The 25617-nt window shown below is 40.3% G+C and overlaps 1 protein-coding gene across 1 annotated transcript; it reads right to left on the bottom strand.

Moving 5' to 3' along the window:
- Positions 1-775: 775 nt before the first annotated feature.
- Positions 776-5145, bottom strand: LOC110913843. Its single transcript, XM_022158661.1, has 3 exons — positions 3411-5145; positions 2811-3143; positions 776-1137 (listed from the first exon to the last, which is right to left on the bottom strand). Exons 1-3 carry the CDS (start codon positions 5143-5145, stop codon positions 776-778), a joined length of 2430 nt encoding a protein of 809 aa, XP_022014353.1.
- Between the last annotated feature and the right edge of the window lie 20472 nt (positions 5146-25617).

Below are 25617 nucleotides of genomic sequence, written 5' to 3'. Positions count from 1 at the left end.
GGCATTTCATCGAACATTTGGTAAGCATCATATTTAAGGTACAAGGTACAAGTTTATTAAGCATGTTCCTACTAGTTCATCACAACACAAGAATCATCTTCTTTTGAATTCACATAATTTCCATCCTAAATCAGTTTATCTAGCATTCAAGCATCACAACCAAATTCATATATCAACTAACACATGATCGTAATCCTTATGAACTTCCTATTAGTAACATAATCTTTACTTTTCACTACACTTTTCATACAACCTAAAATCAAGCATGATTCTTGTTCTAAAAAGCAATCTTAACTCAGATTTCTTACAATTGATACAAGGAATCGAGTTTGGACTTGACCCCACACTCAACAAGTCACAATTTCAGAAAATTAAACTTACCACTTCAGTAATTAGGGTTAGATTTTCGCAAAAAGGGGCTCATGCATCGAATTTTCTTGTGATTTAAGCTTCAATTTCTTGATTTCTTGAGTTTAGGGTTATTCACCCTCTTCCCTGCTCCTTGTTCGATCGACCCAAACACACCAGACATAGGTGTTTCTTCATTTACTAATTAAAACCCTTTTTTGTTTATTAATTACACTTTAGCCCCTCCTACTTTGAGAAAGTGTTTTAATTTAGGCTTTACCAATTACTAGCTACCTTTTAGTCATGTTTCATTAACCAAGTTACATTCTTTATTTATTTGTATATTTATTATCTTACTAATATTTTTGGGGCGTTACAAGTCTACCCCCCTTAAAGGAGGTTTCGTCCTCGAAACCTGAGCGCCTAACTAGTTTAAATGTGACATACCGAAAAGAAAAGGATAGTGTTTCCTCATTTCATCTTCTGCTTCCCATGTGAGGTCTGAACCCTTTCGGTGCTGCCATTGTACCAACACTTGTCTAACGGCCTTGTTGCGGAGATTCTTCACCTTGAAATCCTTAATGGCTATGGGTCTTTCGACATAATTTAACCCTTCGTCCAACTCGATATCATCAAGAGGTACCAGTGCTATCTCATCCGCAAGACACTTTCTCAATTGGGACACGTGGAAGGTATTGTGGATCCCGTCTAGAGCAGGCGGTAATTCTAATCGATATGCAACCCTCCCAACCCGAGCTAAGATTTTAAACGGCCCGATGTAACGAGGACCTAACTTTCCCCGTTTGCGAAAACAGATTATACCCTTCCATGGGACACTTTTAGCAAGACAAAATCTCCGACTTGGAATTCAATAGGACGCCTTCTCTTGTCTGCATAAGCTTTTTGCCGATCTTGAGCTGCTTTCAACTTTGTTCTAACCATTTCGATCTTTTCATTCGTTACTGCTATTAAATCACTTGGAGCAAGCTCTCTTTGTCCTACTTCACCCCAACATACGGGAGTCCTACATTTCCTCCCGTATAGTAGCTCGTAAGGTGCCATTTGAATACCACTATGGTAACTGTTATTATAAGAAAATTCGACCAGTGGCAATTGGTCGTCCCAACTTCCCCCAAAATCTAAGGCACACGCCCTTAGCATATCAACAAGTGTTTGAATGGTTCTTTCTGACTGGCCGTCAGTTTGAGGGTGGTAGGCGGTACTTATGTACAATTTCGTACCCACACTCTCGTGAAACTTTCGCCAGTAACGAGAAGTAAATCTAGTGTCCCGATCCGAGACAATCGACACAGGCACTCCGTGACGGGATATGATCTCGTTCATATAAATTTCTACCATCTTCTCGGAAGAGTAAGCTTCTTTGATGGGTAGAAAGTGAGCGCTTTTTGTAAGTCGGTCTACGATTACCCAAATTGTATCGTGCCCTTTCTTTGTTTTAGGAAGTTTGGTTATCAGATCCATCGTTAGTTCCTTCCACTTCCATACCGGTATCTCCAAGGGTTGTAATTTCCCGTACGGCTTTTGATGTTCTGCTTTCACTTGGGAGCATGTTAAGCATTTCGCGACGTATTTAACTATGTCACGCTTCATGCTCGGCCACCAATAATTGGCTTTCAAGTCCCGATACATCTTTGTAGCCCCGGGATGGACCGAATATCGAGACTTATGTGCCTCGTCGAGCAAAGCGGCCTTGACTTCACAGAATCGTGGGATCCAAATTCGGCCGAACCGCGTCTTATGTCCGGTCGAATTCTCTTCTAAATTATCGATCACACCTTTTAATCGTTCTTTCTTCAGGTCTTCCGCTCCGAGCGACTTTATTTGGGATTCGCGTATCGTCTCGAGTAATCGTGGCGTAACTGTCATCTTCATGGATTTCACTGGAAGGGGAGATGGATACTCTTTACGGCTTAACGCATCGGCTACCACGTTTACCTTTCCCGGGTGATAAAGGATATCACAATCATAATCTTTGATAAGTTCCAACCACCTCCGCTGCCTCATATTTAGGTCTTTCTGTTCAAAGAAGTATTTAAGGCTTTTGTGGTCCGAGTACATGGTGCATTTTGCCCCATATAGATAATGCCTCCAAATCTTTAATGCGAACACTACCGCTGCCAATTCTAAATCGTGGGTTGGGTAGTTCACTTCATGTGGCTTCAATTGTCATGAAGCATAAGCGATAACTCTTCCTCTTTGCATTAGAACGCAACCTAATCCCTGGTGTGAAGCGTTTGAATAGACCACCAGGTCTTCAGTTCCGTTTGGTAATCTCAAGACCGGGGGACGTGATAGTTTCTCTTTTAACATTCGAAAAGCCTCCTCCTGTTCTTTTCCCCACACAAACTTCTCTTTCTTTCTTGTCAATTTTGTTAAGGGTAAGGCTATCTTGGAAAAATCTTGTATGAACCTTCTGTAGTATCCCGCAAGACCCAGAAAACTTCTTATCTCTGTTGGGTTTTTCGGAGAAACCCACTTCATTACAGCATCGATCTTTGAAGGATCAACTAAAACACCCTCCGAATTTATCACGTGCCCCAGAAACTGCACTTCCCTAAGCCAAAAGGCGCATTTTGATAATTTTGCGTAGAGCTTCTCCTTACGGAGAACTTCAAGTACTTCACGCAAGTGTACTGCATGTTCGTCTTTGCTTCGTGAATAAACCAGAATATCATCTATGAATACAATCACAGACCTATCCAACATGGGTCGGCATACACGGTTCATAAGGTCCATAAATGCCGCCGACGCATTTGTTAACCCGAAGGACATAACTAAAAACTCATAATGTCCATAACGGGTTCTAAATGCGGTCTTTGGAATGTCTTCTTCCCGTACCCTAACTTGATGGTACCCCGATCGCAGGTCTATCTTGGAGAACTAACTCGCCCCTTGTAACTGATCAAAAAGGTCGTCAATTCTAGGTAAAGGGTAGCGGTTCTTTATGGTCAGCTTATTTAACTCCCTATAGTCAATGCACATGCGCATCGACCCGTCTTTCTTCTTAACAAATAAGACAGGTGCTCCCCAAGGCGACACACTAGGGCGTATAAAGCCCTTGTCTAGAAGGTCTTGTAATTGTGTCATTAATTCTCGCATTTCCGTGGGAGCTAATCTATAGGGAGCCTTCGCAACCGGTTTCGCACCCGGATTCAATTCGATATTAAATTCTACTTTTCGCTCAGGAGGGAGTCCCGACAATTCCTCCGGAAATACATCCGGAAATTCGTTCACAATTTCAACATCTTCGAGCTTCGGGGAGCCTTGTTGAGTATTTATCACGTAAGCTAAATATGCTCTACTCCCATTGAGCACATACTTGGTAGCTTGAACGAGGGTACATAACTTCGCTTCCATCTTTCTTTCGCCTTGTACATTTAATCGTCTTCCACTTGGAGTTTGGAGATGTATAGTTTTGGTTTCACAATTTATCTCCGCGTGGTTTTGGGACATCCAATCCATACCCACTATTACTTTAAATTCCCCCAAGATCATAGGTATGAGATCAATGGCAAACTCCTCATCCTCGATGGTTAATCTACAATCCTTACATATTTCGTGCAGCAAATAATTTTTACTATCTGCTATTTCTACTTCTAAGGGCATCGACATTCGTTCAATCTTAAAAGATGGATGTTGAACGATTTCACTAGAGATAAACGACATAGTGGCTCCGGTGTCAAACAAAACATAAACCGGTATAGAATTTATTAGAAAGATACCTGAGACCACATTTGGCTGGGACTTGGCTTCTTCAGATGTGATCTGAAACATTCTCCCTTTTGCCCTAGAACCTTCTTGCTTCTTATCTTCTTTCTTTGACTCTTGTTGAAGCTTTGGGCATTCCGACTTGATATGCCCCTTTTCGAAACAGTTGAAACAAGTCTTTGGGTTGTTCGGGCATTGATAAGACGAATGCCCCTCCTTCCCGCATTTGAAGCACCCCTTTTTGCCTAACAAACATTCTCCGGTATGGAGCTTCCCACACGTCTTGCATGGTGTAATTCCACCTTTCGACTTACCCTTTCTTCCTTGATCCTGAAACTTCCCCTTTTTAGATGGACTAAAACTTGCACCCTTTTCACTCGGTCTCTTTTCACCTCGCTCTTCTTGCCTTTTAATCTCGATCTCCCTATCCCGTGCTAAATCAATGAGCTCCTCGAGGGTTTCACATTTTGAGGGAGTGATGAACTCTCTAATTTCTGCCTTTAACACGCCATAGAAACGATTTATCTTCATTCTTTCGGTGGTTACCAATTCTCCACAGAACTTCATCTTATCCATAAAAGTGTTCGCTATTTCATTTACTGATTCGTTTTTCTGCCGGAGGCGCAAGAAATCCTCCTGAATCTTGTCGATGGCCGACTGAGGGCAATGATATCTCATGAAGGGCCCCTTGAACTCTTGCCAAGTCATAACTTGCAGCCTATCGTCGCCTATTTCCTTGCTGTGCGCATCCCACCAATCTTTCGCTTGATGGGTTAGTAAACCGGTAGCGAACATCACTTGGTCCTCCTTATCGCACCGGCTTCGTATAAACACCGCCTCTATATTCGAGACCCATCTTTGACATTCAACTGGGTCGATTTTACCGTCATACATCGCCGGATGGCATGCCATAAAATCTTTATAAGTGCACCTTCGTTCCTTACCTCTACCCTTGGATCCTTCGATTAATTCTTTCAATTCTTCGAACCTACTGGTCATCATAGCATCCACAACCCCCAGAACTCGGCTTTCTACTTCTTGAGCCAACCGTGGAAGATTGGCTTGCATAACCCCTTCCGCTACTTCCGTAACTCTGTTCTCATTGTTATCATCATTATCATCATTATCATTTGATGGTGATTTGTTAATAAGGGATTTGATGGTGATTTGTTAATAAGGTGAGTAATGTTTGTAATGGTTGCTTGAGGACAATCAATGTTATGTGTGGGGATGTGATGGAGAGCGTGAAAACCGTGTGCTATTGTTATAATACGCGTTTTATTGTGTTTTACGTGATTATGTGCGTTGAATGTGTTAACTATGAAAGTTTGTGATGTTACCGGTTAATCGTGTAATTTGGTAAAGTTTGGAACGCTTAGTGATGAAACGGAACTACCGGGGATGATAAACAATGCAAAAGATATCATTCGGTAGGTGTTCGGGTCGAAGAGATAGGTTGAATATATGAGAAACACGAGATAATGAAGTCCAGTGGCTTGTACATCATTTATTGAAAGAAAAAAATAGCAAAGAAAGTTCCAGCAGCTTGATAATGTAACCTACGGTTCCGATGCGTAGTCTCAGTCAGAAAGTCACAAGAAGTCAGCAAGTTTGCACTATAAGCTACGGTCAAAATACCATAGCCTATGGTGGAAGTAATCTGGGCAGCGTCAAGTGGGCCTCCATATTCAGCCGATAGAGGGGCCTGTTGGACTCCTTTATTTGGGCCGCTAACAAGGAAGCAACAAAATCACGGTTTGGGGGTGGCAGAACTCACGTGCATCTTGGAGGGCTTATATCAAACATATATACATACCCAGAGGAATTGGGCCGACATATCATAAGGAGTCATGTGGACTCTTTTGGCGGCACATATGGTTATTAATTGAGGTCAACAACATCATCAAATAATAGTCATCATCATATTAAGCAGACCTTGGGGACAACAATCGAACCATCAATTCACGTGGGCTTCCCTTTTGGACTTTTGAATTTCTTTGATTGGGCCGCCACACAACTAAACATCACGTGGGACTAGGGGAGGCTTTTGTTTGGAAAAGTCAACAACTTAATAACAACATCTAGGAGGCATCTTCAGTTTAATTACGTGGACTTCTTGAGACGCATGTATTGGCAGCCATTATCCATGTCAACAAGGGTCAACATCATTAATATGAATACTAATCATCATCATCACGTGCACATGGTAGAGACAATTGTTGGGGTGAGAAATAAAATCATCATTACTTCTATTTTATTGGGGGACATCACATAAAGGTGGGCCTGTGGACTATATTTCTTTTGGGCGGCCGAGGCAAGACGTGAGGAGGTTTTGGAAATTATTATCCATCATCATCTAAAAACATACATGATGATATATTGACGGCAGAGAGGGGAGATGCTTGGAACCGCGTAACAGGCCTTTGAAGATCAACCAACCATGAGCGGCTAGTTTCTTAGTGGTTTCCTCTGGATGGAGGGTTTTTGTAAGTTAGGTGAAATTATGTGTTTGCTATAATCGTTTTAACTTGGTGATCTAAGCATTCGATGCTTTTCACATTTTTTTTGATTTATTGGTTGTAAACAGTTACATTTATTTAAACCTTAATTTCTAAGCATTCAGTTCCCGAGAGTTCTAGTAATTGGGATATATTTGACATGGGGTTAGGGTTTGTAAGTTGTAATTGATAATCATTCGATAACCTCCCGTTATGTATTGACCGGAGTACTTAGTCGTTGGTTATCACAATTGATGAATTAAGTTAAACACTTATGTCTATGTGAGTGTTTCGATTAAACACATAATTGAATCTAGCTGTAAAACCTGAAATCTGGAGGAACCATTGTTCTTTCTATTGATTTAAATCTCACTTTTAGTTCGTAACTTTTAGATAATCAATCAAACCATCAATTGAGTTTAACTTTTTAGTAATAGTTAATTAATACTTAGCATTGTGACACTTTCCACAATCCTCCTCTGGTTCGATATCCGACTTATCCTATCTACATAGTTTAGTTGGTTTTTGCATGTCCATAACGACATACATCAAAATGGCGCCGTTGCCGGGGAGGCGTGTGCAAAGTGTTTAGTGTTAAGTTTTTAGTAAAATAGATAAAAAAAATTCAAAAAATAAATCCAGAAATAGTATTTTATTCGTCACATATTCCACTGTTTGCTTTTACCTTGGGTATACTAGTTTTGTCTGTGCAGATTTATTGCAGATCTTATTATGGAAAGTGGTTACTGGTCATGCCGAGGTTGTGGTAGTCCATGTCACACGCGTGAACATTGTCCTGTGTTCCGGAAAATGTGTGAGGAAGAACAGCGGAGAGCAAATGAGTTGGATTTTTATTCTGATGATCATGTCCAACCATATTATTCTTTTTCTGATTCGCTGCAAGTTGCATATGATTACCAGTCAGATACGGATTATTGTTATGATGAGCAAGGATGGGACGAGAGTAGCTATGATCCGGGTATGGTACAAAACGTGAGTTACCAAGAGGAGTATGACCATTGTTACGATGAATACTCTCGATTTTCTTATGAAGACCATCCGGTACACTATCAGGATGCTTATCATACCCAGTATACAGTTGATCAGGGTGAGTCTGAATGTGCACCCCAGTCACATAGTTACTATCAATCACGCCAATTTAGAAGTCATATGGAATATAGGAGACAAAGAGAGCTGGCATACATTGAAGAGCAATTGGCGAAACCTGACCTGTCAAGAGAGCACCAGTTGGAGATTTGGATTACGAAGTATAACCTTTTGATGGCTGAAGTGAAGGATGATGGGCCAAGAATGACTCCAATGGAAAAACTCCAAGCCAGGGATAGATGGGTGTCTCTACAGATGTTTCCTTCTCAAGTAAGGGATGAGGTTGTGGAGGTTAATACCACACTGATGATTCTCTCAATTGTTGAACAATCAGACGTGGAGAAAATTGTTGAAGGTTATGAGGTGAAAGAAGACATTCCAAAAAATAAGTGTGGGGATGCACATATAGAGATGAGGAAGGTGACGGTGAAGGACATCGGACAGATCATCATAAAGTGGTTGTGCAATAATCCAACTTATCTGCTGATATTGAGTAAAAAGAAACGCTTGTGGAGAGTTAACTATCAAGTGTATGTTGGGAATTCGACAGGAAAGTGTGGACTGAGGCCGGACTGCAGTGCTTCAGTGGACATCTTGATAAAAATTAGACCCCGCTGCATCAGCGATGTCAGGTACCGTGCATTCATGGGACAACCTTCCGATCGGTGACCCACTCGATCCACTGCCCTTTCCTTTTTGGGAAACCCTATGAATACCAACCTGTCACATCATTTGTGATGTGACAGCCTCCCACTCGACCCAGCCACTCTCAAGCTTCTTTATCTCGATTTCTCGCGATTCTTGTAAGTTTTCAACCTAAATCTTGTACTTTCTTGATCTACACGCACTCCTACACCTTTCTATCTTTTGAATCTTAACTTTTAACCATAAAATCACTAGATTTGAGGTGTTCTAGGATGATGTCATCATGGGGTTGTTATCAACATCATATTTTGGCCTTAATCCACCAAGAACAACTTAGATCTGGACGATTTCCACAAGAATAAACAAGGATCTAGCATAGATCTGAACATATTCATGGTGAAAAGGATTGAAAGAGGGTTTTCCAACTTTCTTTCAACTCTATTACACTCAATGCACTCCAAACCGATAGAATCAGAGCTTGTTCTGATCTTCTACTCCTTCGTTGTGATGTGTTGGTTCAAGATCTGCATTCCACCGAAGAGGCAAGCGATTTTGGGTTAAACATGAACAACCGTCACAAACCGTGAACGGGTCGGATCTGGGTGATTCCTATTCGATCGGGTCACTAGGGATATGACGAGGTTTTGTTGTTTAGCACGTATCACATCGTCTCGATTAAAATTGCAAACTATCAAAATAACCAAGTGTCAAGACGACCAGGCCACCGGGACGGATTGCTGTCCAATCTGATTGCCATCCGATCGGACAGCCACCCGATCGGCTGGCACATGGACCCACACTCAAACTTTATTTTTAACTTTTCAGAGGTTTTGAACATCGAACGGATTACCGTCCGATCGGATAGCCATGTGATGTTTGGGACTTCAACACTTAAACAAATTTCAACATGTTCAATGCCTTATCAGCTCCAACGGATTTCCACCCGATCGGTAGACCATCCGATCGATTGACAACACTGCTGTGAACTTGTTCTCTGAGAAATACCTCGCCGAACGGATCGTTACTCGATCGAACCGCCGTTCGATCTACCGGCCTGAAAGGTAGAGATACATCTCTGTTTTCAAAATGGTACAACGAAAACTTCAAAAGGCAAACCATCATACATAAACACATCTTCACCAGAGGAGATGTAAATCCAATCGAATGGCCATCCGATCGGACGACCATCCGAACAGATTGACATCCAATCGACTGGCCATCCGGTCGGATGCCATCCGATTGGATTACCATCTGAACCTTACCACTTTGCCTCGTTTTACGCGTTGCTTATCGTTTATGCTATCGTTAACTGTTCAGGCTAATTTCTTCCAACGCTCCTTTCAATCCAAGATAGTGTTTACTTGTTAAGCACAATCTATGAGAATACTCGATCCCTTTTTGATTTATGCACTTTTGGGTGTTACATACGTTACTTATGCTAAATCACAATCGAAACACAACGCAAACACTATTTATACGCTAACCATTATCGTATGCTACGTGTTATTCGATGAATGCTTGTATGTTATGTTAACACAGTGATTGTTGCCTGACACCTTAGCAACGATAGTACTATAGTTTGGACTCAGCACCTGTCGTGGACAGGGGTTGTTAAGGGCTTTACTTCACGTGTCCTAGTGGGGATATGTGTTGCGCATTCTACAACTCCCAGTCACGTCTGTGCATATTTCTCTGTTGATAACCTACTTGCCTTCACTTTATACATGTTACATGCTGGTTATGCGTAAACGATTTCGAACTCTATATATCTGTTAAACTTGTATGCTCACCTTTACACTATGTGTATTGACCTCTATTTTAACGTATGTGACAGGTGTTTAGGATGCGATCTGCTAGGATGCTTTGCTTGCTTTTTCGTGGAATTCAAGTAGGGTTGAGAGTCTAGAAACAAAGACAATTTATTTTATTTAAATCTGAGTTGTCGGAACATGTTATTTGTTTTAGAGATATCGCTGTCTGTAATAACTTAATTTGCTTGATGGGTTAAGTTATGGGACTTAATATTAACTATCTGGTAATGTAGCTGTTATGGAATTTCTCTTGAACAATCTGTTTCGCTCAGTGCCGCGCCCCGATGTTTCCGCCATCGGTTGGGGTGTGACAGTTATACACTTACAATCCTTATTCTAAACTTTCATACTTGAATTATTCTAAAATATATGCTAAACATACATTACATAATTTATTTATGTGCCAATACCAAACCCTAGGGACCAATCTTGTCAAAAACTAAAAAACACCTGGGTGGACCAAGGCCGCGACTCGCGGCAGACCCCCTTGTATCTTGCGTGACATGCGGCGCGTGTCAATCCACAGCTAACCTCTAGCTGGTTGCACATCGGACAATTTTATCGACACACAACGCAAACACTATTTATATGCTAACCATTATCGTATGCTACGTGTTATTAACACTATTTTATCGACACACAACGTAGGCTTTAGACATTCGTGCATCAACACTATTTTTGAGTTTCTGGACATTGCCACGGACAAAATGGACTGAACTTTGGACATATTGTGTAAAATTGACAATTAACAAAACCCTTGAGAGTTTCAGCATAAAATACGGCTTAAAACTGGTTAAAAATGGTATAAAACCTGATTCCGCTCGGACGAAGGTTTTTGGTGAATCCGCTTGTAATTTCAAGCGAAATCAAGGTTTTGGGTCTAAGGTGTTAATCCCGCTCGAGAATTTGAAGCGGAATCAGTGATTCCGCTCGAGTATCGTGATTCCGCTCGAGACTCATTTGTGATTCCGCTCCAGAGGTGATTCCGCTCGGAATTATCTGTTGATTTCTCTCCAAAGTATCATCTACTGATTTTGCTCGAGATTACTTTCTGATTTCACTCGAACTAAAACTGTGATTTCGCTTGTAATTCATTGTTAGTGTAAAAACATGGTTTGAGCGTTAAGTCCATTTCGTTCGTGATATCGTGTTGGGAATTCAGTTTGTGTAGAAAGTTTTTTAGTAAAAGTAATCTGTTTTTCAAAAAGTTAAAAATTTTTAGTAATTGTCACCTAAAATGGAAAATCAAGATTTTTACAACCTCTTCGCGGGTAGTGGCATGACGGCTACACAAAGTCCGGCAAGCATTGTTCAAAATGTCAACATGGAAAACGAGCTAGGAACAATGCAGAAACCGCCAAAGCTTATGAACTTAGATGAGTATGCCGGATGGTCGGGTCGATTCAAGAATTGGGTCCAAGCCAACCATTTTGAGTGTTGGAAGAAGATAGAGAAAAAATATGTTCCACTAGTTGATGGGTTGGGCTTAGAACAGAATGATTTTAAGGCTGAGAAGAAGATGGTCAGTATTCTCCAACAGGCCATCAAAGAAGATATTGTTGTACTGTTGCAACATGATGACAACTCACAATCAATGTGGCAAGCATTAAAGTTGAAGTTCCAAGGCAGCGTATCTATGATCAAAAGCAAGAAAACCTTAATCAAGAAAGAGCTTGACATCTTTACCGGGATGAAGGGTGAAACAACGAAGCAGTTGATTGAACGTTATTGCCATCTTGTGGTAGAGATGAAAAGATTGGAGATTACAAAGACAAACGAGGAATGATCGACAAGTTGTCCGACGCATTACCTTATGATGAATGGGGCACATACTTAATGATGCTGAAGAATAACTCGGATTTCGTGAATTTAAATCTCAGTTCATTCATCGAGAAGATAGAGGCTCATGAGTTGGAGTTGTTGAAGATAAAGAAGATGAATTCAGCGAATGTGCAACAAGACGTATCTCTTTACTACAAAGGAAACACTCCTGTTGAACAAATCAGAGTCCGAAGATACAAACGGGTTTTAGTGCTGATACAAATTCAAGTGCTTCTACAAACACTCCACAATCAAACAAGCCCTCACCGTTCGTAAACTATGATCCAAACTTTAAAGCTCCAGAGCAGACATCACCTCAAAGCTCTACAAGTTCCAATAATCAGGCTTATGTTTCTGGGGTGCAATGCAACATTGCGGTGAATATTAAGAATGGAAATGAAATTACTGAAACAGCCGCGAAACAACACACTGCGTTACTTGCTTTCGTTTTAGAGGCGTATGAAGGTTTAGTGGTGGGTAGGATCGGTAATCCGGATATGACAAAAGAGGATTACGACCAGATCGACCTGGAGGAGCTTGAATTGATTGATATAAAATGGTGCATGGCAAGTTTGGTTAGAAGGGCACAACCTTTATGGAGATCACAGGCAGAAACAGTCTCTCTGGTCCTGATCAGAAGCTTGGTTTTGACAAATCAAAGGTTACTTGCTTCAAGTGTAAAGAACGTGGACATTTCAAGAGAGAATGTCCGAACCGAGAAGTGAACAACCATCAGAACCCGTTTACCAATGATTATTATAGGCAGGCGATCTATCATCGGCCTAACCAATAACCTGCTGTTCAGAGACCGCAAATTGAGAATAAACCGGAGAAGGCACTTATAGTGAATCAAGATGATGAAAAAGTAGCCGAAGGTTTTACCTGGGATAAATACATCCCTGGAAGTGATGGGCAGGCCATGATGGCAGAAATAGTTGAAGTACCGGAGATAGTGACTGAGCCAGAAATGATTTTTGAAGATATTCCAGTGGTTGTTGAAGATGTTTATGTTGAGAATGTGGTTGACATTGAAGAAATCGCTGCAGAAGTTTACTATTACCAATCAGAACAGGAGGTATTGGCAAGTTCTATGAAATCAATAATGCCTCCTAAAGTTTTTGAATCTTTTGCAGGATTTTTCGAAGAACCGATGACTGGATCGTGTCCTAGATATGAAGAAAAGAAAGAAGCTGTTGAGGAAATGATAGACGTGACAAAAGAGTTGACCGGAGACACATTGAAAGACATTGCTGATAGAGCCCTCATGGGAAAGTTGAAAGAGGTAGACACAGAACTCGAGAAGTCAGAGTCTGTCAGTACCGTGTCAATCAAACAGGAGTCAGATCAGGAATCTGGAGTTGAGGAGGTCAAAGTGTCTGAGTCTGAATTGAAAAACGTCGGTAAACAGGATGTGAAAATTGTTTGTGATGAACAGGTTGTTGAGAAAGTCGTTTCAATCCCCGAAACACCATGCCAAAAGTGTTTACAACCGTGCATGGAGTGTCTTGAGAAAGACACTAAGTTTCAGGAATTGAAACATCATGCAGATATGCTAAAATTTGATCTTGGACAAGTCAAAGAGGCTTATGATACTCTTGCCAGGTCAATTAAAATGATCCAAAAAGAAAGTGTTGAAAATGACAAAGCAACAAAATTGGTTAAAGCAACACTTTTTGACAAACAAGTTGAGGTTAATTTTCATCTAGACACGATCGCTTCATTAAATAAAGAGCTTGAATTAGCTAAAATTTAAAATGAGTGAATTGATAAAAAATTGATGAGTTATGTGGCTTCATCCTATGTCCCTGAACAGATAGTTCCACAGCAGCCACATGCTGCACCGGTCTTTAACAGCGTTCCACCCCCAATGTGGAATCATTATACACAAAAATATCTAGATGGGGTGGAAGCTGCTTTGAATCTCAAGTTGAGATCAATTGAGGATAATTTGCCTGAAAGCATTGATGTTACATTCTCTGCATCTGACACCGACAATGAATCACAGGTCATCAAAACCGTTGTCGATCATGTGTTAGATGAAGAGAGTGATAACTCTGAGAAGTCTCAATCTGAGAAATCTGTTACTGAGTCTGAAGATTGGGGTAATTTCTTAGATTGTTTCATACCGAAATCAGACAAGAGTGCGAATGATGATCCGATTATGGTGGTCTACACTATGATTGGAACTGACAAACTTTACTCTGATTTCGAGTATCCTCTTCAGAACGTTAAGATTGAGAATGTTGAGAAAGTGTTCAAGTTGGTTGAAATGAACATTGATGAGGTTAACAACAAAGAATTCTTTTCAAAACCGAAAAAATCTTTTGTTACATCACGTCCTACCAGCTCGGGAAAGAAAGAGTGGGAAGGTAAGGGTAATAACAAGAAAAACAATTTTAAAAACAAAGGGATCGGTTTTAAGAAAAAGATGGCTAAGCAGGTGATAAAGCCAAAAGAGAAAATGAATGATATCTTTGTTGCTGGACCGAGTGTAGATGATGAAAAGGACTACATTTTTAGTCAAAAAGCCGTGGTCGATTTCAATGCAGCGAAAAAGTTGAAAGAGGAGACATTCAAATCAACTTTTGTCGAATATGACAAAAGAGTCTGTTATCGCTGTAATGAAGTCGGGCACATGGCAAAACAATGCAAGAAAGTGTTTGAGAAACCAGTTTTCGTAAAACCTGATGTTCAAAAACCTCGACCAAAGTCACCAATTGATACAAAAGGTAAAAAACCAATGGTTTCCCCGATTCGCATCCTAAAGAGAGGATAATCTTTGAAGTCCGAGGATAAGCCAAAATCGATCTTCGAGGTTGGCAAATCTTCTAAGTCTCACAAGACTTCAAAAATTTATCCGAAAACAAAAATTTTTGAAAACCAATCATGGGTTGCGAAGTCGAAACCATCTGTCGAGGTGAAAAGGATGGAAAATGCTTTGAAACATGAAACAAAGGTTTTGAAAGATGATGTTGTCGAGTTTGAATCTGAACTTGATAAATTTCATGCTGAGTTTCCCCCAATTAACAACAAAGTAAAACCAATTGTGAAAGATGATGTTCCTAATGTCACATTTAACTTTTCTAAAATTGATGAGAAGTGTGATGTAGTGTTTGGTACTGTTTCTGAGGTCAAAAAGTCATGGGCGTCATTGTTTGAATAAGTTGATTTGATGTTTGCAGGGGCTGCCCAGGTCTATCCTTTCGAAGTATATCATGGACAGTGGTGTATCGAGACATATGACAGGGATGCTAGCTCTTCTTTACGGCGTCAAATCAATAAATGGAAGTTATGTGGGTTTCGTTGGAAATCAAGGCGGCAGAATTGTTGGACAGGGAACATTGACGAATGGTGTCATCTCATTTGAGAAAGTGAACTATATCGTAGAGTTGGAAAACAATTTACTTAGCATTTCTCAAATATGTGATAAATCTTTCAGTGTACATTTCACAAAGAACGAGTGTTTGGTTTTAAAACCGGGGTTTAAAATCCCTGATAAGATGGTGTTGTTGCGCGCTCCACGGGAGAACGACTTATATATTCTTGATATGAGCGTCGCAACACCAACAACTCATCAAAAACAATGTTTTGTGTCAAAATCAAAAGCAACAGAAAAAGAATCAATTATGTGGCATCGTAAGATGGGCCACATACATGTTCGTAAAATGAATTTTCTAGTTCACAATGATTTGGTAGAAGGTGTAAACTTAAAGAGTTTTCATTTGAATGATGATTGTGTAGCTTGTAAAAAAGGGAAGCAGACTTGGAAGTCACACCCACCGAAGATACTTAATTCGATCAGATTACCGCTTGAGAGATTACACATGGATCTCTTCGGGCCGGTCAATGTAAAGAGCATCAGTGGAGATTTATCTGCTTGGTAGTGACTGATGACTTTACAAGATTCCCGTGGGTCGTGTGCTTGGAAAGAAAGGATCAGATGTTTGAGTCGCTGATGGTGTTGTTCAAGAAGATGGAAACGGTGTATAAGCTGCCGATCCGAAGAATTCGTAGTGATAACGGAACGGAATTCAAAAACAACAAAATGTTCGAGTTTTGCAATGAAAAGGGAATTCTTCATGAATTCAGTGCGCCTTACACACCACAACAGAACGGCGTTGCTGAAAGAAATAATCAGACTCTAATAGAGACAACTCGAACAATGTTAGCCGATTCCAAACTACCGATCTTCTTCTGGAGCGAAGCAGTGGCTGCAGCTTGTTATACTTTGAATCGCGTACTCACCATCAAGAAGTATAAAAAGACATGTTTTGAGTTGCTACACCAATACAAGCCGAATCTGGAGTTTCTGGAGCCATTTAGATCTCCGTGTACGTTTATCGATGAGAATGGAAAATTTGGTGCTAAATCAAATGATGGTTTCTTTGTAGGTTACGCAAGCCCGTTGAAGAGGGTGTTTGTACCGTGTCTGGGAAAAGTGATACAAGTTCAGCATGTGGATTGTCAGAAGCACACTCCATCACCACAACTTCCCGGACAAAGATTCCTGTTCGATTACGACAAGCTCTGGGAGTCGTTTCAACTACCGGTTCAGCCGAGTGACGAGGAACTAGCACTTCTATACCAGTACCAGCAACCTATGTCACAGGAGCAAGTGCCTAGACTGCTAGTAGTTTCTCCACCCACCGAGGGTAGTCACAATGATGAAGCCGGACCAAGTGGAACAGCTCACGAACCACCAGAGGAACCGGCTCCAACATTTGACGATTCTGACGACTCAGAGGAGGAAACCGCTCCGACCTTTGACGAGGAACCAAATGTTACTTCGACGAAAAATGAGGATCAATCCGTTGATCTTGATATATCGAACTTGCAATCGGAAGTGAATGTGCCTGACACCGTTATGCCTCGGACTTTGTCTTACCATCCGTCAGAGCAAATAATTGGTGACCTGCAAAGTGGTGTTAAAACCAGAGACCAAATCAACCGAGCTCTTACATGTTTCTATTCTTCTATTTCTCATTTGCAAGAAGAATTCTCATTAAAGTGTTTTATTTCGCAGATCGAGCCCAGAACCTATAAAGAAGCATTGACTGAAGATAGCTGGGTTAATGCTATGCAGGAAGAGCTGCTACAGTTTGAGAAACTGGGTGTTTGGAGACTAGTCGATCTGCCGGAGAATCAAAAGCTAATAAAAACAAAGTGGGTTTTCAAGTGTAAAAGGGATGATAGAGGAGTCGTGGTGAGGAACAAAGCACGATTAGTGGTACAAGGCTTTAATCAGCAAGAAGGCATCGACTATGACGAAGTATACGCGCCTGTTGCTAGACTCGAGACGATTCGGATCTTCCTGGCGTTTGCAGCATGGAAAGACTTCAAAGTGTACCAGCTGGATGTCAAATCTGCCTTCCTCTAAGGAAAGATTAAAGAAGAGGTGTATGTGGGACAACCACCGGGGTTTACTGATCCACTACACAAAAACAAGGTCTATCTGCTGGACAAGGCGCTCTACGGACTTCACCAGGCCCCGAGAGCCTGGTACGAGACGTTTTCCCAATATCTGTTGGCCAACGGGTTCACGAGAGGGACAGTAGATAGCACACTGTTCACAAAGGAAGTTGCAGGCCATTTGTTGATCGTGCAGATCTACGTTGACGATATCATTTTTGGTTACACCAATGACGAGCTGTGTAAAGAGTTTGAGAAAGTAATGAAGAAGAAGTTTGAGATGAGTTCGATGGGGAAGATGAAGTTCTTCCTCGAGCTGCAGGTTGAATAAATGCCCGATGGAATTTTCATTCACCAAACGAAATACGTGAAGGACGTGCTTGAAAAGTTTGATATGACTGAATCCAGTCCTGCAGCAACCCCCCTTGCTCAGAATCATGGTATTTGTCCTGACGAAAGTGGAGTGAAAGTGGACGAGACACTGTACCGGTCAATCATTGGATCTTTGATGTATCTCACTGCTTCTCGACCGGACATTATGTACCCGACATGTCTCTGTGCCAGATATCAGTCGAGCCCAAAGCAGTCACACCTGACCATTGTCAAACATATCTTACGGTATTTGAAAGGTTGCCCAAGCATCGGCTTGTGGTATCCTCGCTCGGGTGACTTCTCCCTATCAGATTTCGCTGATTCTGATTTTGGAAGCTGCAAGCAAAATGCAAAGTCCACCACTGCTGGGTGTCAGTTCTTCGGAACTCGACTCGTTACTTGGCAGTGTAAGAAACAAACCGCAGTGGCGCTTTCTACGTGTGAGGCAGAATAGGTTTCAGCCTCCAGCTGTTGCTCACAGATCCTTTGGATCCAACAGCAAATGCGCGACTTCGGTTTGCAATTCTTGGATACGCCGATTTATGTGGACAACGAAGCAGCTATAAACATCACTAAAAACCCGGTTCACCATTCTAAAACGAAACATATCGAAATCCGTCACCACTTCATCCGTGATTGTCACGAGAAGAAGTTAATCCGGATTGAACACATACACACCGATGACCAGAAAGCTGATTTTTATACAAAACCCTTTGACAAAAAGAGATTTTATTATCTTCTAAAATTGAATGGGATGAAAAATCTGCGATCTGGGAGGGTAGTAGAATGTGAAGCCGAGGAGGGCGGCGATCAGATGTGAACCATGTCGTGTTGTCAACTTTCTGTATAGTTTGTTTTCTGCTTTTCGTTAAAAACAAAAACACAAAAATATGTTTTTCTTTTTAGGGGGAGAAATTTGTAGAAAATACAAAAACATGATAAAATTACAAAAATCCAAAAACATTAGAAAACTTGAAAAAGAGTTTGTGTATAATAGGGGAAATGATAGTACATCAGCTAGACAGACACAATACGCTAAAGAAATGTAACGTTTAAAATGCATTAATCAGTCTCGTTGATGATGTGCCGATAGGTTTTTACAAAATCAGTAGATCTGTTTGGGATATAAACCTAAAATTTACTTGCTTTTACGTGGGGAACACCTCCAGGATATATGGGTAACCCCCGAAATCTCGTTTGAAAGGTCCCTTATTCTGAGATACTAGGTCTTTATGCTTAGTGATATCTGGGGTATTATCCCGGGACTTCTGATGTATGGAAATACTGACCTAGTCCCCGGATAATACTTTACGCATATGCTTTACTTGTAAAGCCTCCCCTCAGCAAAAAAATGATTAAACATTGCAAAATGATAATATGTGTTGTTGTAAAGAAGATCCCCAAAGGGGACCCGCCGAAAAGTCGAAGCCGTCATCTCTCTGCGTATACGGAAGTATCGACCTGAGCTCTCACGGCCCTCGCAATTCACCCCATTACAGATATCATCTAGGTATACTCACCTGTAAGACTGAATATTGGGATCTGGATACAGGAGTATATACTGAGGTGGGACACATGTAGAGGTTTAAGTCTTAAAACATTAATTCCGTATCCCAGACAGATTGAAAGTTTTGTGAAAACATAAGAGGATCAATATATCGACAATCTACGCGAACTGTTTAAGGCTTGGTATGAAATAGAAGCTTAACGGTGCTTGTGTCTTGTCAAATGCTGATATGATCCCCTAACACGCTCACAAAAAGATTGTGTGTACATATTTCTGCTTATCTTGTTAAAAAAATCCAAAAAGATTTTGTTTTTCATCTTATAGGTTGTCTGATTCCACTCGTAGATGCTTTGTAGCTTATTCCGCTTGTAGCTTCAAAGCTGATTCCGCTTGAGAGACTCATTGACCATTTCGAGCGGAATCAGACAACCTATAAAGGGCCACCTGATTCAGCTCCAACCTCACTTTTCTGTTTCCGCCCCAAAGTGTTTCTCTCTCCAACGATTACGAGCGAAACCCCAATACCTTCGTTTTCTAAACAAATTACTGCCCGATTTTTATTAGATCTGGTGTTATTAGTTGGAAATCTCAACTATTAACATGGGCAAGGTAGATTGTGACCTGATTTGACCTAGATTTACTTGTTTTCATGTCCGTCGGCGATGGTTATGAACTGTAACTTAGAATTAGCGTTTATAACTGTTAAATCTGAACAAGAAATCAAACATCTGTTGTTGGATTAGTGTGTAGATCATGTATTTGTGAGTTGATTGTTCCAGATCTAAACAGATTGTGTGTTTGATGATGGACTGATGGTACAGTTTTAGATCTAGGGCATGTTTGGGGTCAAAAATGAAATTAAATCACAACCCTTTGTTCGGAATTCTTAGATTAACAAGTTAACAGTTTCAATTTCATGATCTGATAAGTTTTGAAAGGTTTATTATGATTTCGCTTGAAATTGAATATGGTTAACTGATTTCGCTTCTAAGTGTCCAAACTGATTCCGCCCCAAAATGCATGTTATGATTCCGTCCCAAATTTGTTTCTGTGATTCCTCTTCTGTTGTCATGTGATTTCGCTCCAAACTGATTTGGGTGATTTCGCTTGAAATGCTTATTCATTTCATTTGATTTCGCTTGTAGGTGCTTAATGTTGAAATTTTTCTAAGTAATTGATTCATTCTGTGTTTTGTTGATTTGCAGGGTTCGAGTGTGATATTTGATCCACTTCACAACAGCTGTTGTGATTTTGATGTACAAAAGAATTCAGAGTTGGCAAAACTCAGCAGCATTTTGGAGTTCATGAGTAGAATACCAATTCAGAAAGCTTTGACTGATCAACGTCCTGTGTACAAATCACATGTAAAACGCTTCTGGAAGCATGCGACTTATGATGAAGAAAATAAAGTGATTCGATCAGTTGTGAAGCATCAAAATAAAAATAAGACAATTAATGTTACAGAGGCGCTCATTCGTGAAGTTTTGAACTTTCTAGACGATGAAAACTCGCCAACAAAGTTTCCTGAACGAATGGTCAAAGGATGCATTCTGAGAATGGGATATGTTGGTGCACTAAATGTTGGAAATTACTTGAAGTCAAAGTTTCAGAAACCTTACAAGTTTATTGTTCATTGTGTTCTAATGTCACTTAGTCATTGCAAAGGAGGGTATGATACCATGCGTGATTACCAGATGAATATGGTCACTGCATTGGTTCTGAACAAGAAATACAACTTCTCGCCCATTGTTTTTCATTACATGAACGAGAATGTTACAACAAAGAGTAAAACTTGATGTATCCAAGGTTTGTGCAGATGCTGATTAATCATGCTTATCCTGATATTGAACGTGATGTAAAAAATGATCTATTAGTTCTTTCACACATGAGCAATGATTCACTGAAGCAACTTGCAAGATATCATCCGAACCATCCTTAACCAAAGATAGTAGCAGAGTTTCTAGGATTTATTAAAGATGTGAGTTATGTTGATCCTGATCCAGTTAATGACCAAAACTGGAGAAATGAAGAAGAGATGAAGGAAGCAGCCTATGCTGATGAGCTAAAGACTCTTGAAGAGTTCAAAACAACACCTGCAACATTAATTGGATCACATGGCCTCCATTTCTTATTCATGGTTATCCAACTATCAACCATTTATCTACACATCTATTGGACCGTTAAAGACTCTGATGCATCAAAGTTGGTTATGAATTCCCCATCGATCACATGCACAGTAATAGGTCTCAACATCTCACTAATTATCATGCAAATCAACAATTCTTTTTTTTTTTGTGCGACCCACTTACTCATCTTATTTACTCATGTAGTCCAAAGAATATGTCTATAAGGCATCTTATAATAAATCATATGTCAACTCTCATACAATGCAAATTTACAACTCACTGTCATATTTTCGTGGATTTCGTGGGTTGTTCAATCCTAACCTTTTAAGCAAATCATTACAGTAAACCAAACCTTATAAGGATCCCCCCCCCATTAATGACATTCTTAATATTAATCTGCTAACATGTAGCCTATGATTATGAAATTACAAAGCAAATCGACTAACAAGATACTCTATACCCATACCACATAGATTACTCAATTCCCCATCTCATCAACTGTTAGGGCATATTAGTTTGTGTGTTATCGTCACATGTTTAATCCGATCATAACCCATTATTCATCCGAATCACGTTATCGAAACAATTCCGAAGCAAACTAATAATCTATTTACATAACGTTAATTCTGATCATAGCTATCATCATCAAGTAATCATATTATCGAGTAGATCAAGACCCTTTAACATCATGCGCATTTATCAACACCCTAATTATGTGCCAAGATCCTTATAACATATCGAGCCATAATAATTCGTACAAAGCTATTTCATGCTAAGTTAGGTTACACCTTAGTTGATGCAAGGAAATCCTAATTTTGACATCTAGATCGTTCCACATATTCACAGAACTAACAAAGCATAAACATGCCATGAATGAAAATAACAAGTCAATTAACAAGATAAATTCCCATACTAACCGAGATATAAGGCGCCTAGATTTCAAGGGAACTGCTTCGATATGGGGGTGTGTTGCCGTCGGGTGTATCAAGAGAGGAGGGAGAGGTTAGGGTTTGTATGAGTTGCAAACTGATGATACGTAAGACATATACACTGAATGTAAGCTAATGAAATGGGTCGGCCGAGAACTAACTCCCACTTGACTTTTCTAATCCCAACCATTGGTCCAGTGTACAAGTAAGCTCGGTTTGGGCTTTGGTTTAGGGGTTGGGCTCGTGTGCTTCAGCCTAGACTACCTGTGTGTGTGTGTCGAAGAGGTGAATAACAAGTGCGGTCCAAATATGATCCAAGTGTATGTGTGGCCCAACACACAAACAACAATTCTCGTTTATCCTCAAGTTAAAAAATAGCAAATGCTGAACGTTCGTCGCGACTTGTGATAAGACTTAGTGCAAAAGAAATAATACAAGATTTAAAAGTTACGAGATTAGACGACACTAACCTAGAAAGTTCGGGTTGTCACAGGAAGTCTCTGGTAAACTGAAAGAGAAGGTTGTTGAGAAAACTGAACTGTCAACCCGGAAGTTTACTGGCTTTGAAAATTCAACCTTTGAGAAGGGAGAATGTTCAAAGAGTGCTTTGAAAAGAAAAGAAAATGTGACAAATCAAAAATGGGTTGTGAAAGGTTCATGTAATAGTCCTGGTGATGAATCTGATTTCACAAAATCAGAGGAGTCACGTGTTGAGAAAAAGGTTGAAAAATCAGTTCCAACTATGAACGATGAAAATTTTCCACCTTTGTGTGCTGAAAATTTTTTGAAGAAAGTTGGAAAAGTTGAAATTTCAAATCAATTTTATTCTGACAAGAAGAAATTTGATGTTGAAAAGACTTTCAACGGAAATGTGAAACGCATCTTTGGACAAATGGTCAATGGTAAGGCCAAAAGTGTCAAAGATTTTTATGCTTCTAAACGGCTTGTTCACAAGTGTGTTGAAAGAAAAGATAATGAGATTGTTACACCCAAGGAAGATCAGGCTTGGGTAGATATATTTTTCAAAGAGTAAAAACCTGACTTGCCGGAGATCCCAGGTTGGTAATCGTGGACCATGAATCGGCATCTTTCTTAATATGTGTTTGAGAAGTTTTGCAGGACTTGCCGGAAATCCCAGGTTTGTAAGTGAGGAGTAGGAATCGGCACCTTGAGAATTCAACCAACAGATAGTAATTGGTTGAAAAACAGGTTTGAAATGCTTAATTGTTAATTCTTCAAGTGGTTTGTAAGATTGTTGTTTTCTACAAGTGGTTCAGAATTTGAACCAGATTGATCCTACAAGTGGTTAATCAAGGTCATTAAATTGAACTTGAATTAACTATCATTCATAAAATTGGCAAACAATGTGATGATTTGATCCCAATTTTACAAGTGGTAAAATCAACAAAACTTATTTTCCGGAAAAACCATTCTGATTAAAACAAACTTGAGTGTTTTGAAATCATTATGGGAAAATAGTTTGTTGTGAGGGGGAGTTCTGATTGTTTATGCCAAGCGAATGGAGAATTGAAGCGATTCAATATCAGTTGTCATGTTTTGTATAGTTTGTTTTTCAATTTCTTTAGATGTTTTTGAATTTTAGGGGGAGTAAGAATTTTTAGAAAATCCAAAAACGTTAGGAAAATTCGAAAAAGCCAAAAACATGATAAAACTGAAAAATGAGTTTTTGTTGCATAAAAGAGTAAATGATAGTACATCAGTGGACTATCACAACATGCTAAAGATATGTAAAGTCAAAATGTGATAAACGATCTTACTGTGGATGTGTCAGTAGGTTTTCACACATTTAGTAAACTGTAACGAGATATAAACCTAAATTCAAACTTGCTTATTCTGTAGGTTAATAACTTCTTGGATATATAGGTAACCCCTAGAAAGTTCGGGTTGTCACATCATCCCCAACTTGAAAGAAATTTCGTCTCGAAATTTGCCAAATGCACATAACAGAGTGAAGTGATAAGTCAAAACTGTTGCAAGTTTTCCCTAGGTGCCACATCATCCCCAACTTTCAAGAGGAATTTCGTCCCGAAATTCACCAGCTTTACTAGATTTAGACTTGTCATCAGGAATAAAAAGTTGAGGATACTTGAGCTTCGTCTGATACTCACGCTCCCATGTGAACTTTGGTCTCGTCTTGAGTTCCAACGAGCTCCCTCAATCAGAAACGACTATGTTAACGAACCTTAACTTCCCAATCCATGATCTCGATAGGTTCTTCGACAAACTGTAACGCGTTGTCAATCTTGTGCTCTAGAAGGGGTATCACAAGTGGTTCCTCGGATAAACGCTTCTATAGATTTGAGACATAATGACTTCAAAGACGGTACTTAACTTGTCAGGTAACTCGAGTTTGTGAGCCATGTCACCGATTCATTCCAGGAATCCGATTGTCCCAACGCATTGTAAACTAAGCTTGCCACGTTTTCTATAGCGTGCCGCACCATCCCAGAGTGAGACTTCCGATACGTTCGCCTTCAGGGAACTCCCAGTGTTTCCTAAGCTTATTAGCTTCCCTGACGGTCACGCATTGCCGCCAAACGATTTCCGATCTGAATAGTCTTCCCAAGAGGTTCGAGTACAACCTCTGGATCCGTGATTAGGTTGTCACCCACCTTAGTCCAACAAGGAGGTTGGCATTGTCATCCATGCAATGCCTCAAACAAAGCTGTACGCATACTAAACGGTAACGGCTACAATAGAGCTCACCCAAAAGATAAGTGTCCTTACCAAATGTTTACTATAGCCAATCACGCGCATGCTCGCGGTCATGTTATGGAAGAAGGAGAAGAAGGAGCCGAGAAGAAGGTATCAGCAACAACTGGTGTCTTCGTGTGTCAGAATGGTTCGTTACTCTGTCCGGTTGTCCTACGGTGATAAGTAATGCTCATGCCTAAATGTGAGCCAAGAGTGTTGCGTATTGCCTGCCATGAATCAGTTATAGCTCAAAATCGGAGATACAGGAGTAGGCACCTCGTGCCTAGATAGCCGCCTCTCTTAGAGGAGTATCCACAAGCTGTGAAGACTCGTTAGTTCCTTTGATTGGAAGAAGGTGTGCTGGTAACATGAGACGATCAACGATCACCCAGGTGGTATTGTTTCCGTTTCGTGCTGTAAGTAGACAGAATCCGTGGCAGTCTGTTCTCATTTCCATATGGGTGTTTCTGGTTGCTGATGCTTCACCTTGACTTTCCCACAAGTCAAGCATCATTTCTTCATGCCCGATCACCAGTGCAAGACTTATAGATCCTAATATCTCACATCAAAACCTAGACGACTAGAATATCGAGGTCGGTG

The sequence above is a fragment of the Helianthus annuus genome, chromosome 15, assembly GCF_002127325.2.
Source record: "Helianthus annuus cultivar XRQ/B chromosome 15, HanXRQr2.0-SUNRISE, whole genome shotgun sequence".
Classification (NCBI taxonomy): Eukaryota; Viridiplantae; Streptophyta; class Magnoliopsida; order Asterales; family Asteraceae; genus Helianthus; species Helianthus annuus.
Note: the sequence above shows the minus strand (reverse complement) of the source record. Positions and strands in the feature narration are given on the sequence as shown.